Raw genomic sequence first — 16,784 nt, forward strand, 5'->3', positions numbered from 1 at the left:
TGCGATCATCTTCAGAACACAAATTAAGATATTTTAGTTAAAATCCAATGGCTCCGTGAGGCTTGCATAGGAAGCAATGTCATTTCCTTTCTCAACTTAAAAACATATTTAAATCAGTTCATGCGAGTACAGTGGTTCAATATTAATTAGAGTAATTACAGTGGTTCAATTAGCGCCAAAAATAACAAAATAACGACTTATTTAGTGATGGCCGATTTCAAAACAATGCTTCATGAAGCATCGTAACACAAGTGAATCAGTTTATCGAATCATGATTCGGATCGCGTTTCAAACTGCCAACGGCTGAAATCACGTGACTTTGGCTCTCCGAACAGCAGATTCGACACACTGATTCACTGTGCTCTGATGCTTCCTGAAGCATTGTTTTGAAATCGGCCATCATTAAATAAGTCGTTATTTTGTTAAATTAAAATATGTTTTAAATATGTTTTTAGTACCTTTATGGATATTGAGAGGAAGTGTCCATTACGGAGCCATCGGATTTTAAGTAAAATATCTTAATTTGTGTTCTGAAGATGAACGAAGGTATTGGGTGTGAAATGGCATGAAGGTAAGTAATAAATGACAGAATTTTCATTTTTGGGTGAACTAACCCTTTAAAACAATAATCTACTTAACTAATAATCTATTTAAACTAATCTATTAAACATCATAACTGCGATATTTATATATATATATATATATATATATATATATATATATATATATATATATATATATATATATATATAATATCGCAGTTATGATGTTTAATAGATTAGTTTAAATAGATTATTGGTTAAGTATATTTTATTTAAGTAATATAAGCATATTATATATATATTATATATTTATTTATTATTATTTTTTTTTATATATATATTTATATTTATATAGCGTTATACCAGTTCTGGAGCTGGTCCAGTCCTATCAGAACCGGTCCTCCGATGCAGGCGATCTGTTGCCTCCGTTTCCATTCCTTAAGTTCAGGGTTAAGCTGGGAGGAAATCAGGGCTTCGATTTCCTTTATAACATCTGCAATTTTTGACAAAATCTCCTGCAAATATGCAACAAAGAGCAAAAATCGTGGTTAACAATGACCAGTCAACACACAGTCACACAGTTCTGCAAAGACGTGTGAAAAATCACTCAAAACCACCCGTCTGAGGCAGGAAGTTCCCAGGGTAGTTCAAAAGTGCCAATGTAAATAAACAAAACCTTTAAAAACCGAGAACAAAAGGAAATGGTTGTGAAATGAAACATAGAAAAGAGCTTAGAGTGATATCAGCCTACAGAAACACTTGCCTTTCTCTTGAAATCCAGGCGGTTCAGTATTTCCTGAAGTGTAGTGACTTCTTGCTTCATGGACAAAGAGTTCCTCTCAACTGGATCTATAGGATTTGAGAGGATTTATTTCATATTATTTGCTATATTATATCATAAAAATGTAGGATGGAGATGTTTTTGGAACACATTCTGCAGTAATCATGGGACGGCTCACCTCGAAGTTGGAGCGTTTTGTAGCGAAAGTCAAAATCGTCCTGCATGTCTTCAAGATACTTCACAGCCTGGTCCAGCATCTGATCATGTATGAATAACAGCACATGTCAGTGCATGCACTTTTTTATATATTTAAACCCCTATGGCTGTGATGATAATAATAAACCGATACTAAACATGAATTACCTGAACGCTGCTTCTTATCACTGCCACTTTGTTGTCAAGAACTTTCTGCTTCTCCATAGCGGCTGAGTTTTGCATTGACTTCTCCAGTGGACCCTGCCATTGGAAATGGAAACATGGAAAACAGAAGATCAAAATGTACAGTGAGGTCCACATGGAAAATTTGGAACTTAAAATAATTTTGACCTGGAGAATATACAAAGGTTTATGATACTGAAAAAACAAAGAAACATGACAATGTGGAATGAATAAGAAAAATCAAGGTTCTGCATTATATTAGGTCACAAATCAAATAAGTACATTTGTCATTTTGGCCATTTTAACTAGGTCAGTTGAAGCACCTTTTTGGACCCCACTGCTTTAATATATCATGTGAGTGCATTGCAAATCTTTGAAGCTTGGTTAACAACATAGTGGCATAGCGTATATGTGGTTTTGGCATGTTGTTTGTTGCGTCTGTGTTGGCAGTACCTGTTCCTGCATGCTGGCTGTGGATAAGATGCGTCTTTCTTCCCTCAGGCAGTTACAGATGACAGCAGCCATGTGAATAGGATTCGCCTTGTATTTCACCTGAATGAGTGATGCAACACCATTTACTGACTGATGTGAGACCAGGAATTCTTTTCACACTTCAACGTTCACTGGTAAAAATACTTTTTAATGTGAAAAGGATAATACAGTGGATGTCTGATCCACTGTAAAAAAAAAAGGAAAAGGGGAAAAAAGGAATAGAATCGCGATCCACTGATGTTTGCTAGCAAAGTGAAATACTGTCTTTTATATTTATCTTGAACTGTAACCCCTACACATTTGTATTTTTGTCTGTATGCTTACTTTTTTCATTTGGGATCAATACATTAATACAAATAATATTTATACATTTTCTATGTAAAAAATACATTGCATGCATGCAAAGCTTTTGTCAGTGTTGTTTTTAATATTCACACTGAAAGTACCTGCTTCTTTAAGCTGGAAATTAATGAAAAAAATGTTGACAGGAAATGCTCATCGCCATTTACAGGAATCATGTATCATGAGGAATGTGACATTACAAGGAGTTAAGTATTCATGGAAAGTGAAAGTTAAAAAGAATAACCACTGATGTGAATGAAACAGATGAGGGATAAAATCTATTTTGTTTCCGATTAAGAAGTTAGGTTTGATTTAGCAGGTTTGATGTCAATGACTTGTAGTCACGAGATACAAAAGCAATGATGTTTAAAAGTAGGGTAGGCAATTTGTTTTATAAACACTTTTTGTTATATCGGTTGAAACACTCCCTTACCCTGCTTCCGCAGACATCACATGTCATCAGGGCGTTCCATGAGGCTATGCAGAGTTCTAGACAACAGTCACCAAGCACCAAAAACAAACAGCAGCCACCTTTTATAGTTCTTCCTGAACCAAAACAACAAGCTTATGCTGCATTCACGCCATGTCATAACCGTAATTAAGAGATGGCAACCCGTGATGTTCTACCTGGAGCTGTTCAGGTCCTCAGATTTATGCGTTTCTATGTCAACACTATCAATGCCGAAATGAATCTGCAGCAGTCAGGTGGTACAAGTTCTATAAGTTGTTTACATTCATTGTTATTGTAATGTTATGCTCTTTGAGACATGAGGTCATTTAATTCTGTCTCTCGTGATGCTTTGCGAGTTCATGTCTTTTGGAGGAGGCGTGGCTTCGGAGAGAGATCTGAAGGGAGGGTTGGATCTTATGCTTTAAAAAGTTAGCTACTGCTAGCCTCTCTGGAAGTGCCTACCCTACCTTTAATGTCATAATTAAAGGGATAGTTCACCCAAATATGAAAATTTGATGTTTATCTGCTTACCCCTCAGGGCATCCAAGATGTAGGTGACTTTGTTTCTTCAGTAGAACACAAATAATGATTTTTAACTTGAACCGTTGCTGTCTGTCAGTCTTATAATGCGTGTCGATAGTAACACAATATATAAGAGTCAAAAAATATGCACAGACAAATCCAAATTAAACCCTTCGGTTCATGACGGCACATTGATGTCCTAAGACACGAAACGATCGGTTTGTGCGAGAAACCGAACAGTATTTATATCTTTTTTTTTTACCTCTAATACACCACTATGTCCAACTGCGTTCAGCACTCGGTTAGTGAGGTCTGATTGCGCTCTGACAACTGAAGTGACATAGTGGTGTATTAGAGGTAAAAAATGATATAAATACTGTTTGGTTTCTCGCACAAAACGATCGTTTCGTGTCTTAGGACATCAATGTGTCGTCACAAGCCGCAAGGTTTAATTTGGATTTGTCTATGCATGTTTATTTTTACTCTTATAGACGAAGTTCCCATTGACATGGATTATACCAGTGGTTCTCAAACCTGTCCTGGGGACCCCCCACCACTGCACATTTTGCACGTCTCCCTCACCTAACACACCCAAATCAACTCTTGCAGTCTCTACTAATTAGCTGATGACTTGAATCAGGTGTGTTAGATGAGGGTGACATGCAAAATGTGCAGTGGTGGGGGGTCACCAGGACAGGTTTGAGAACCACTGCATTATACGACTGACAGACTGCAACAGTTGGAGTTAAAAATCATCATTTGTGTTCTACTAAAGAAACAAAGTCACCTACATATTGGATGCGCTGGGGGTAAGCAGATGAACATCAAATTTTCATTTTTGGGTGAACTATCTGTGGCAAGGGGGGCGTGGTTTAGCGGGTTCTGCAACAGGAGGGAGCGTCAGGGGAGGCGCGGTGATTGAACGGGTTAGATGCAAATTACGAACACCTGTTTCTCGTTCCAGTAATTGGCGTGGAGACAGGATAAAACGCCAGGAGAAGCAGGAGTGGAGGAGAGAGAGAGCCTGCTGACAGTCGTGTATGCCGTCCGGTCTATTGGAGTGAAGCCCGTCTTCGGATGTGGAGAATTGAAGTGTGCGTTGCACCGAGCTTTTGTTTTGTTGTGTTCTTTGTGTGACCTTTTCTCTTTGAGAAAGAATAAAGCGACTGTCAGCAGCTAAAAGCCGATCCCTGTCCTCTTTCCTCCCACAACTACGAACTTTACCACACTGGTGCCGAAAACCCGGGAGGAAAAGACGGAAGCCGCCGCCATGCAGGCAGCCCCCGCCGCTGGAAAGCCGTTTGCGGACATCATCGCATCCCTCGCGGTCCTTCACCAAGAACAACATCGGGCCCTGGTGGATCTTCGCAACGACCAGGAGCGCCGCTTCGAGGCCATCATCCAGGGCCAGCAGGAGGACCGCGAGAGGTTCCGGAGCTGGATAGACCGGGAGGTTCCTGTGGGAACCACCGAGGCAGCTGCTGCCTCCTTCCAGCTGCCACTCCAGAAGATGGGCCCGCACGATGACCCGGAGGCCTTCCTCGACTTGTTTGAGAAGTCAGCTGAAGTGTCCGGTTGGCCCCGGGACCAGTGGCCCATGCGGCTCGTCCCCTGCTGTCGGGCGAGTCGCAGGTGGCAGCCCAGCAGCTGCCCATCCAGAACCTCCTGGTCTTCGACGACCTGAAGAGGGCCATCCTGCAGCGGGTCGGCCGCTCCCCCGAACAGCATCGTCAGCGATTTCGGTCTTTGGAGCTGGGGGAAGCGGGCCGGCCCTTCGTGTTGGCCCAACAGCTCCGGGACTCGTGCCGCAAATGGCTGATGGCCGACGGAGGTGGCGTGGAGCAGATCATCGATCGTGTGGTGCTGGAGCAGTTCACCACTCGGCTCCCGAGGAAGACCGCCGAGTGGGTCCAGTGCCACCGGCCCACGTCGCTGGATTCGGCCATCCAACTGGCGGAGGACCACTTGGTGGCGTGCCCAGGGGTCGGCGAGCCCCTACCATCTGTCTCTCTCTCCCCCTCTCCCTTCTCTCTCTCTCTCGACCTGTCCCTGTTCCTAGGTCCCGTCTGCCCGGCCCGCCTCGTGGTCCACCCCGGGGGCGGGGTGGAACGGATTTCCGGCCGTTCGTGGCTCCGAGAGCCCCGCCGAGGGGTGCGTGTCTGGCCACCGCCGGACCGGACCCCGCGCCTGCTTCTCCCCTCTCTCCACGCCAATCATCCGGCCCGTTCTCCGCCACTGGAGCGGCGGGCAGGTCTGGGCCGGCCTGCTGGCGTTGCGGGGACCCGGATCACTTTTTAGACCGGTGTCCAATGATGGAGGTGGGGACATTGATCCGGGTCCCGGACGACCTGCAGGTTGCCCCCGGTCAAGCTGGTCAGTACCAGATACCAGTGAGTATCAAGGGGGTACATATCAGGCTTTGGTGGACTCGGGTTGTAACCAAACCTCGGTGCATCAAAGCCTGATTTCATCCGGGGCATTGGATACAGGCCGCATGGTTAGGGTACGGTGTGTGCACGGGGATATCGCGAGTTATCCGTTGGTGTCGGTCAGGATTCTATTTAGGGGTCAAAAGCATAGTGTAGAGGTGGCAGTTAATCCCCACCTCCGGCACCCGATAATTTTGGGGACAAATTGGCCCGCGTTTAATAAATTATTGGGACATTTATGTTCGGGTGCCTCTTGGAAGAGATGTTCGCGGGGGAAGGAAGTGCGAGTGCAGGCGGGCGAGACTGATCAGGGACCAGTGGTGTCTGCTTCAGGGGAACCGAGCGGAATCGGGAGACTGATTCTCTCGGACCGTGATGATTTTCCCCTGGAGCAGTCTCACGATGACACGCTGAAAAATGCGTTTGAGAGGGTCAGCATGATCGACGGTCAGTCTCTCCAGTCTGGACGACCACTGACTTACCCCTATTTTGCGATTATTAAAGATAGGTTGTATCGAGTGACCCAAGACGCTCAATCAAAACAAGATACAACCCAGTTGTTAGTAAAGAGCCGCAGTGAAATGCTTTTCCATGAGGCTCACTCTAACCCAATGGCTGGACACTTAGGACAAACAGCGACACTAAATCGCCTCATGACCCGATTCTTTTGGCCGGGCATTCACGAGAACGTGCGCAGGTGGTGTGCGTCTTGTCGTGAATGTCAGCTGGTAAATCCGCCGGCCACCCCAAAAGCGCCTTTGCGCCCCCTTCCATTAATGCAGGTCCCCTTCGAACGAATTGGTATGGACCTCATCGGGCCATTAGAGCGATCAGCGAGAGGACATCGGTTTGCTCTAGTCATTGTGGACTATGCAACCCGATATCCAGAAGCAGTGGCTCTCCGCAACATTTCTGCTAAGAGTGTTGCGGACGCCCTCTTCAGTTTAATCTCCCGGGTGGGGATTCCGAAAGAAATCCTCACTGACCAAGGCACGGCGTTTATGTCACGTACGTTACGCGAACTGTACGAATTGTTGGGCATTAAATCGATTCGAACCAGCGTCTTTCACCCACAAACGGACGGGTTGGTCGAACGTTTTAATCGCACGCTTAAATCCATGATTCGTAAGTTCGTGCAAGAAGACGCCAAAAATTGGGATAAATGGTTGGAACCCCTGTTGTTCGCTGTGCGAGGTCCCGCAAGCCTCCACGGGGTTTTCCCCTTTGAGCTTCTCTTTGGGCGCCACCCCCGCGGGGTCCTGGATGTCCTAAGAGAATCTTGGGAGGACGGACCGTCTCAATCAAAAAATGAAATTCAGTATGTGCTGGACTTGAGAACAAAACTCCACACTTTGGGGCGGCTATCTATGGAGAATTTGTTACAAGCCCAGGACAGACAGTGCCGGTTGTATGACAGGGGAACGAATCTACGTAAATTTGCACCGGGAGAGAAAGTGCTTGTATTACTTCCCACGTCAAGCTCAAAATTACTGGCGAAGTGGCAAGGACCATTTGAGGTCACACGACGAATTGGTGATCTCGATTATGAGGTAATACGGTCCGATAGGAGAGGGGCACGTCAGATTTATCACCTCAACCTCCTGAAAAAGTGGAGTGAGGCGGAATCAGTGATGCTGGCGACGGTGATTAGCGGAGAGGATGATCTTGGGCCAGAGGCGAATGTAAAAACAATCCCTCGCTCTGGCCCCAGGGGGAGATCACCTTTCGCCCTCACAGCTCACTGATGTTTCTAAATTACAGGCTGAATTTGCCGACGTGTTCTCTCCCGTACCGGGCCGTACGGACCTCATTCAGCACCACATCGAGACCGAGCCGGGCGTGGTGATTCGCAGCCGGCCGTATAGGTTACCTGAACACAAGAAAAAGTGGTTCAGGCAGAATTAGAGGCAATGCTTGACATGGGGGTAATAGAGGAATCCAGCAGTAATTGGGCTTAGGGCCCGATAGTTTTGGTTCCCAAAACGGACGGCTCAGTGCGGTTCTGCGTGGATTATCGCAAGGTGAATGCAGTGTCGAAGTTCGACGCGTATCCAATGCCGCATGTGGACGAATTGCTTGACCGGCTTGGTACAGCTCGCTTTTATTCGACACTGGACTTAACTAAAGGGTATTGGCAGATCCCCTTGTCTCCGTTATCCAAAGAAAAGACCGCTTTCACGACGCCGTTTGGTTTACACCAATTCGTGACCCTTCCGTTCGGGCTGTTCGGGGCACCGGCTACCTTTCAGCGACTCATGGATAAAGTGTTACGGCCCCATGCTGCGTATGCGGCTGCCTATCTGGATGACATTATTATTTTTAGTAATGATTGGCAGCGGCATATGCAGCATTTGAGGGCTGTACTGAGATCGCTGAGAGGAGCTGGGCTCACGGCCAACCCGAAGAAGTGCGCAATTGGGCGCGTGGAAGTAAGGTATCTGGGCTTCCACTTGGGATATGGACAGGTGCGTCCCCAAATTGATAAGACAGCAGCGGTTGCAACCTGTCCGCGTCCCAAGACCAAAAAGGAGGTAAGACAGTTCCTCGGGCTGGCGGGATATTACAGAAGGTTTGTTCCTAATTATTCGGACCTCACCAGCCCGTTGACTGATCTGACTAAAAAGGATGCACCAGATACGGTCCAGTGGACGGAGCTGTGCCAGCAGGCCTTTACCCAGGTGAAGGCTGCTTTATGGCGGGCCGTTACTTCATTCCCCTGATTTCTCTCTTCCTTTTTTGTTGCAGACAGATGCGTCGGACAGGGGGCTGGGTGCAGTCCTGTCCCAGGAGATAGAGGGTGAGGAGCGGCCGGTGCTGTACATTAGCCGCAAGCTCTCCAAGAGAGAGGCTAAGTACAGCACCGTGGAGAAAGAGTGTTTAGCCATCAGGTGGGCCGTCCTCACTCTCCGCTATTATCTCCTGGGGCGGGAGTTCACCCTCTGTTCGGACCATGCCCCTCTGCAGTGGCTCCACCGCATGAAGGACACCAACGCGCGGATCACTCGTTGGTATCTTGCTTTACAGCCTTTTAAATTCAAAGTGATCCACAGGCCGGGTGTTCAGATGGCTGTGGCCGACTTCCTCTCCAGAAATGGGGGGGGGGGGGGCTACAGGCCGGACGGCTCCCCGGCCTGAGTCGGGCGGTGGGGGTATGTGGCAAGGGGGGCGTGGTTTAGCGGGTTCTGCAACAGGAGGGAGCGTCAGGGGAGGCGCGGTGATTGAACGGGTTAGATGCAAATTACGAACACCTGTTTCTCGTTCCAGTAATTGGCGTGGAGACAGGATAAAACGCCAGGAGAAGCAGGAGTGGAGGAGAGAGAGAGCCTGCTGACAGTCGTGTATGCCGTCCGGTCTATTGGAGTGAAGCCCGTCTTCGGATGTGGAGAATTGAAGTGTGCGTTGCACCGAGCTTTTGTTTTGTTGTGTTCTTTGTGTGACCTTTTCTCTTTGAGAAAGAATAAAGCGACTGTCAGCAGCTAAAAGCCGATCCCTGTCCTCTTTCCTCCCACAACTACGAACTTTACCACACTATCCCTTTAACGTCCAACCTAATGCAACACATCTAAATGCCCCATGCAAGCATATGACAGAGGGAAACAAATATTAGTGAATATGAACTTGTTTTGGTCTGGTCATCATAAAAAAATGGCTTTAGAAGAGTGCACTTAAATTTTTGAGTGAATTCTTCCTTGAAATACACACTTCACAGTTTCAAATTCATTCAGGGGTTTAAGTGACATTTTTAAGATGGTATGGAAAATAAAAATAAACTGTCAAGTTCTTTTGAACTTTTCTGTTTTTAGACAAAAAAAAAAAATGAATTGTGGGCGTTTCATCTTTTTTTATGCAATATTGACAACAATTTTTCTAGAGGTTTTTCCAAAACAAACAACACATTCATTTTTGCAGCCTCCCTAAATGCAGACTATGTATAAAAAAATAAAAAAAAAAGCTGTCTCCCCACGCTGTGCTCTGTCATTTTGTGTCTTGGGGTGGCAACACTAGCTACAGACAGATATGTAATTTTTTTTAACCAAGCGAAACCACTGACATTTGATCCTTGGGTGGAATTTTCTTTGCATTTATCTACTGAGAAATCCCCACAGCACCCACTCATGAAAATACTGCATTATTGAAAGAAATGTCTTCGGCAGACTGAAAAGACATCAACAGTTTGGCCAGTCAGCATTTGTCAGTGAATTTAGGTTCTTCAGCATCCTGTACACTAATTTTCTTGTTGTCTACCTATAATGGAAACATTTTCAAGACTTTGTAGGAATGCGCACTATTGCAACTACAGCTAACACATCAAAAAAGTATTTTATATTAGTGTATATGTCAGCAATTGCTTACAGACTGCTGGTAAATATTGTTCCTTAGTAAATGTGGTAAACTCTATGCGAGGCAGGTGACCTCAGTGCTAAATATTGGTTAGGACTGTTTCCACTGAAGTCAATGAAAAGTTAACAGAAACCACACTCGAGTAAACAAGCTTCCGTTGATACAACCGAACACAGAACTTAAGTTATTATTTATAATTAACATTTAGTGGAATCTCTGTTGTGATTCATAATTGAATTAGCTTGTTGACTATTACTGTAAATCTTAATATTGACTATTATAGATAATTTCCTGCTAAATGATCACATAGAAATTATGAGCATCCATTTGTGCATTTAAATAAACAGTCATAGGGTCGTTCACACTTTTCTTTCACTTCTCAGAGCGGGTGTGTAAAAATAGACAAGGAGGCATCACTCAACAAAACTATGCTTTTCATAGACCACATTCATTCAAAGTGCAAGAAAAATGCTGTCATTAATAAAAATAATGATAATGCCCAGGGTTGTATCAGATGGGTGAACATAACAGAAGTCCTGTGTGCGTTACCTGTATTTGATGAAATATTCGTTTTAGGTTGTGCCTGTGAAGAAAGTTCTGCTCCTGAGAGCACTGCCTCTCCAGCTGAATGAGGAAGTTATTGAAGAGTACAGTAGCCATAGATTCATGGTTTGAAGCTGTTTCCCTGTGGCGATGAAGACAAAATTGCTTTAGGAGGATGCATTTATGCATGGGAATTGTGTTGCACACATATAATTTGTATTATGAAATGCAGAATATTTTAGGGTGAGTGATCTGTGATGGTTTTGGAGTGGAAATTTAAATAAACACTGAAAATACTAATTCGTACAAGAAGCCACATACCAATCCTGGGTTTCAATCCAGTTGGCCAGCACCTGCCTCAGCTCCATTGGAAAGTTGTCATCATAAAAATAGTCCACCTGTTCGAGGAACTTAATATCCAGTTGCTGAATTTGTTTCCATTGACTCATAGTGGTGCTGTGAAGAAAAAGAAAAGGATTGAATTTAATATTGATTTAGGCTTAAATAAATCTATGAATGAAAATATATTGTAATATATCAAATATAGGAAGACTATATTGTAATCATATCAAAGCAATGGTAACTATAACTAATACAACTCAACTAATTACAGGGAAAATTATAAGGGAGAAAGATAATCATCTGTTAAACCAATTAGAAATAATCTACAGGTGATGAAACCACTATCAATGACTATCATCTAATCATATTTTTGTGGTGACAGTAGAGGAAGTATCTCAAATTGATTTGTGATGATTATGTTCATGAATGCTAAATAACAGAACTGACATAATCTCAATTAGTTTCTGCAAGTTATATATAAAATGTGTTCCCAATTTATGCGCTGTTATGAATTAAGTATTTCTTACATGTTCACTACTTGAAATTAAAAGTTAAATCTAGAGAACAGTACTAGTGATTTCATGGACTGAACTGACCTTGAATGGAGTGCAAGTTGCCTTGGATAGAAGTATATGATGTGGATATTAATATGAATATGATTTAAAACCTCATTGTGTTTCTATTACTCATTTTAGTATTGGGATAGGTAACAACAGCACTGTTCTGCTTGACAAATAATTTACCCAGTTCGGGAATAAATTATATATATTTAAACTATTTAATGTGTATTAGAGTATTACATTAAAGTTTACAACATGTAGTGCAAGATCTGTTATTTATTAACCAGCCTTTCCTATCTTTCAGCAAAAGCTTTCATATAAAAACATTATAAATATTACACACTTAATAAACTTATTTAATTTGAATTATTTGCATTAAAACCAATACTCCAAAGAATTACCTGTTGCTCTTACGAGAAAGACACTACTGGGAAGTTCACACAATGCACCTGGATGAACCTGATTGTTTTCAGACTAACCAGCAGCCACGCTTTAACCAGAAGAAGTTCCTCAAGAGTCTTGTCCACAGGCTACAGACCTGATCCGGCGAGAGACGCTTTAGATGTTCCTAGAAGTCTGGAGATTGTTGTACGGTCCAGTTTCCACTCATGAATGGAGTCCTTTAGGGCACGAATGTCAGCTATCTTATCCAGTGATCATGACTGAACGGGTAAACAGGTGGGTTCTTCAAGGAAATGTTGAGCACTTCGCGAACACGGAAACGTCGTTGCAAAAAAAAAAAAACAAAAAAAAAACACAAGGGAAACTCCCCTACATGACATCAAGTGTCACCAACCATGCTGAAGATGTGAGTCAGGTTGGGGCCGTCAGTATAAAATACCCTACGTATTTTATACTGACGGCCCCAACCTGACTCACATCTTCAGGATGGTTGGTCCATGGTCCTGCACTGAAAAAAAAAAAAAAATTGTTCAGTGAACTAATTAATTTTAGAAAACTTTGCCACGCAATTACTTTCGGTCAATAAAATAAGAATGAAACTAGTTCACTGGAACAAACCATATTTGGCTGAGTCATATTAAGTTATTCATATTCATAATTCTAAACAGTCTGATATATTAGCGTATTATACTGCCTGCCCGCAGCCTCGCCACTCTTCAACACAATGCTAAAAACGAAATTCAAAAACATTACAGAAACCCCTCTTAAATGCCCAACATAACTGAACATTAAACACTAACATATCTTTCCCTTTACTGAAAAATAGAGGTTAATCTCTAAATTTACTCCCCTAATGCAGTCTATTACAAAGCATGCAAGAACAATTCATGTAAGTTAGTCCCAACACAAATGGATTAAAGGGATAGTTCACCTAAAAATTTAAATGATTTACTTATCCTCAAGACCAGGCCTGGACTGGTAATCTGGCATACCGGGCAAATGCCCGGTGGGCCGACGCACTTGAGGGCGGGGCCGCTATATGATATGATTTTATTTAATAAACATTAAATTGGCCAACGACCGGCCCATAAAGCAGGGACAGCGGCCCATTGGTTCATTTTCCATACTGACACTGGGCTGGCCCAATCACATCTCTTAACAGACTCCAGCCCGTCCCGTCTGTTTCGCCAGAACATCTGAGGATTAGGAGGATGGAGAAACAAAAGCGCAAGTGCGGAGAAGTTGCGGGCAAAAAAAATAAAAAAATTTAGAGGTTGATGCCTCAACGTGCAAAAATTACTGGCATGTTTAGTGCGGTTACTGTGGCTTCAGTTTCCAAACTTACAGTACCTGACGTGCAAAAACAGGTGAACATAGAAGAACATGGAGGAGACCTGTAAGGCAGAGGAGCAGCAGGTGTCTGACAGTGAAGCCAATGAGGGACAGAGTAAGCAGGAGAGTATAATAGAAGCGGTAAGCAGGGTAGTTACATGATTAACAGCGAGGGACTCATGATGCGACGACGACGATGATGCTTAAATGAATGAATATTATAAGACAACATAATCGTCGTCGTTATTATAAAGTCAGACTGTCACCTATACTGCACTGGTCACTCAGTCAGCTAAAGTCAAATAGCACAGCAAAAGTTATTTTGCACTGTTTTTTGTAGTTAGCAGTGCCCTTGTAGCTATCAGAGTTCACTTATGCAGTAACGGCCCTTCTCATAGAAAAACCTGAAATGATGCAATTTGATTTAAAAAAAAAAAAAATCAGGTTATTATTATAAGGTAATATTTTGATGATGTGTTTATTTCACAACGAGACTATAGGTGTCTATTTATAGCTGTTAGTCGTGATGATGGTCTACTAGATCTCACTTTTCAGCTATAAAAAGTTATGTTTTGTACCTCTTGTACCCTATTACTCTGGTGTGAACACTTGGTTGTTTATGGCAAGTGAATAACATGAATATCATTTTATTAGGACGTTTTTTTGTGAGTAATTTGGTAGTATAGTTTTCTTTTTCATTGTTTTTAATGGGGAGTATCTAAACAATGAGAGGTAAATGTTTGACACTTAAACAGGGGTTTGTGCTCTTTAAAACAAAGTATATTTGTAATTGTAAATTCTAGTTTTTCTGCTGTCTGTTTCATTGAAAAAAATATTTTAAAAAAATTCTTTATAGAATTATCAGTATTCTACATCCACGTTCTAAAGGGTTAACTAGCTTTTATATCATGGAGCACATTGTCCATCTAGAAATCCTACTCTTACTAAGTGTACTTTTAATAACTACCAATTAATTGTAATACTCTGGTGGGTGGTGTCCGACCGATTGTGGTGGGCCGGTCTGAGCAAAAATGCCAGAGCCATTTTTTTGTCCCAGTCCAGCCCTGATCAAGACTATCTTCTTTCAGACGAATCTCAACATAACCCCGACTGTTACGTAACAGTCGGGGTGTACGCCCCAATATTTGCATATGCCAGCCCATGTTCCCAACATTATGAAAGGCTTTAGACCAGGGCAGCCAGTATTAATGTCTGGATCTGTGCACAGCTGAATCATCAGACTAGGTAAGCAAGTAAGGAAAACAGCGAAAAATGGCAGATGGAGCAATAATAACTGACATGATCCATGATATCATGATATTTTTAGTGATATTTGTAAACTGTCTTTCTAAATGTTTCGTTAGCATGTTGCTAATGTAGGCTACTGTTGGTTAAAGTTACCATCGTTTCTTACTGTATTCACGGAGACAAGAGCCGTCACTATTTCATTTTTAAACACTTGCAGTCTGTATAATTCATAAACACAACTTCATTCTTTATAAATCTCTCTAACAGTGTGTAATGTTAGCTTTAGCCATGGAGCACCATCAAACTCATTCAGAATCAAATATAAACACCCAAATAAATACTATACTCACATGATCCGAAGCATGCAGCATGAATGACGAACATCTTGTAAAGATCCATTTGAGGGTTATATTAGCTGTGTGAACTTTGTAAATGCACTGTATTATAGAGTCGCGAACTCGATGGGCAGGGAGCGAGAGATTTAAAGGGCCGGCAGCCCCTGAATCGGTGCATAGTTAATGATGCCCCAAAATAGGCAGTTAAAATAATTTATTTAATAAAATCTATGGGGTATTTTGAGCTGAAACTTCAGACACATTCAGGGGACACCTTAGACTTATATTACATCTTGTAATGGCACCTTTAAAAAATAACCCAACCATTGGGTTATAACTAAAAATAATCCAACGACGAAAAAAATGACCAAATTTTAAGATAACCCAACACAGTGGTCCCAATATGTGTAACCCAACAGTTGGGTTAAAAAAAACAACCCAACGTTTTTTACTTTGTATGACTCCAGGGGGTTAATAAAGGACTTCTGAAGTGAATTGATGTGTTTGTATAAGACAAAAATCCTTATTTAAAACTTTATAACTTAAAATGACGAGCGCTTGCATGGTAAAATATGGACAAACCCAGCAGGTTGGGTTAAAGGGCACCTATTATGTCCTCTTTCACAAGATGTAATATAAGTCTCTGGTCTGGTCAAGTTTCAGCTTAAAATAGCCCACAAATTTGCCCCTATTTGGGGGTGAGCAAAAACATGCCTTTTGCTATATTAATATATTGCTGGCTAAAAAAATAAATCCAAAATTGGTTGAAAAAAATGGCTGGGTGAAAACAACCCAATCCCTGGGTTTGTCCATATTTAACCCAGCATTTTTTAGAGTACGTTCAAAAAGCGTTAACTCCCATGACGTAGTATACACAATGCCATGACGTACTACTTCTTATATAAATTAGGTGAATCAAACAAAACTAACTTAACTTGTGCCAAAACTAACAACAAAATTAACTTGTGCCAAAATGTTGCCAAAAATCATGTAGCTTTATAAAATAAGGCACCAACTGATTGATCAAACATATCTCAGAACAGAATAACTCAAATACTAATCAATACAAGTGCAAAAAAGACCAAAACATGACCAACAGGGGTCCATTTTGTGTCCTGTTTCAGCACATGTGCACGTCAAATGACTCCATATTTTCTCCAATGAAAAGTGCTTTTTTCACTTGTTTGAATCCATTTAATCACCCACAAAAAATATGAGTCACCTTCACTGGCAAGTAAAGAAGTATTTTTAAGAACTTTACATTATATATCATCAAATGTTTTAGAGAAAATAACAAAAAACTGTGTTGCCTCAAGGCAACATTGTACCATAATGGAATAGCATATAAGGCCATACAGGCATAATATGTTTGAATACAAATGTATTGCATTTGTAAGGAAAAGAGTTAGAATTATCTAAATATGTTGGCATTTTCACATGATTTTATAATGCACTTATGAGAATAGTTATTCACATACTATATCTGCATATATTATGATCTGCACATTTTCTATAGCACTTCAGAAAGGTATAAAACACAGGTAGCACTGGCAGTTGATGAGGGTGAGGATGAGGGGTTATACTGTGATGAGGAAGATGAAATCATAGTGACAATCCGTCAGAAAGAGAGTGAGGGTGAGAGAGAAGATGGAGATGATAACTTGATATAATAACATAATAATATGCTGGTTTGGTAATATTTGTGTTCCACTATGGTACAATGTTGCCTGAGGGCAACAGCTGG

At 42.1% G+C, this 16,784-nt stretch overlaps 1 protein-coding gene across 1 annotated transcript in view; it reads right to left on the bottom strand.

Moving 5' to 3' along the window:
* The window catches only part of stat4 (signal transducer and activator of transcription 4), a 46,606-nt gene extending 34,163 nt beyond the window's left edge, over positions 1-12,443 (bottom strand). Inside the window, exons 1-8 of the mRNA XM_067410262.1 lie at positions 12,125-12,443; positions 11,143-11,277; positions 10,828-10,963; positions 2,155-2,253; positions 1,687-1,779; positions 1,502-1,580; positions 1,306-1,391; positions 906-1,057 (exon numbers count right to left, since the gene is read on the bottom strand). Coding sequence (XP_067266363.1) covers positions 906-1,057; positions 1,306-1,391; positions 1,502-1,580; positions 1,687-1,779; positions 2,155-2,253; positions 10,828-10,963; positions 11,143-11,270 — 773 coding nt within the window. The 5' untranslated portion in view covers positions 11,271-11,277; positions 12,125-12,443. The remainder of the gene's footprint in view (positions 1-905; positions 1,058-1,305; positions 1,392-1,501; positions 1,581-1,686; positions 1,780-2,154; positions 2,254-10,827; positions 10,964-11,142; positions 11,278-12,124) is intronic.
* Between the last annotated feature and the right edge of the window lie 4,341 nt (positions 12,444-16,784).

This window comes from Chanodichthys erythropterus, chromosome 14 (genome assembly GCF_024489055.1).
Source record: "Chanodichthys erythropterus isolate Z2021 chromosome 14, ASM2448905v1, whole genome shotgun sequence".
In the NCBI taxonomy this organism is placed as follows: Eukaryota; Metazoa; Chordata; class Actinopteri; order Cypriniformes; family Xenocyprididae; genus Chanodichthys; species Chanodichthys erythropterus.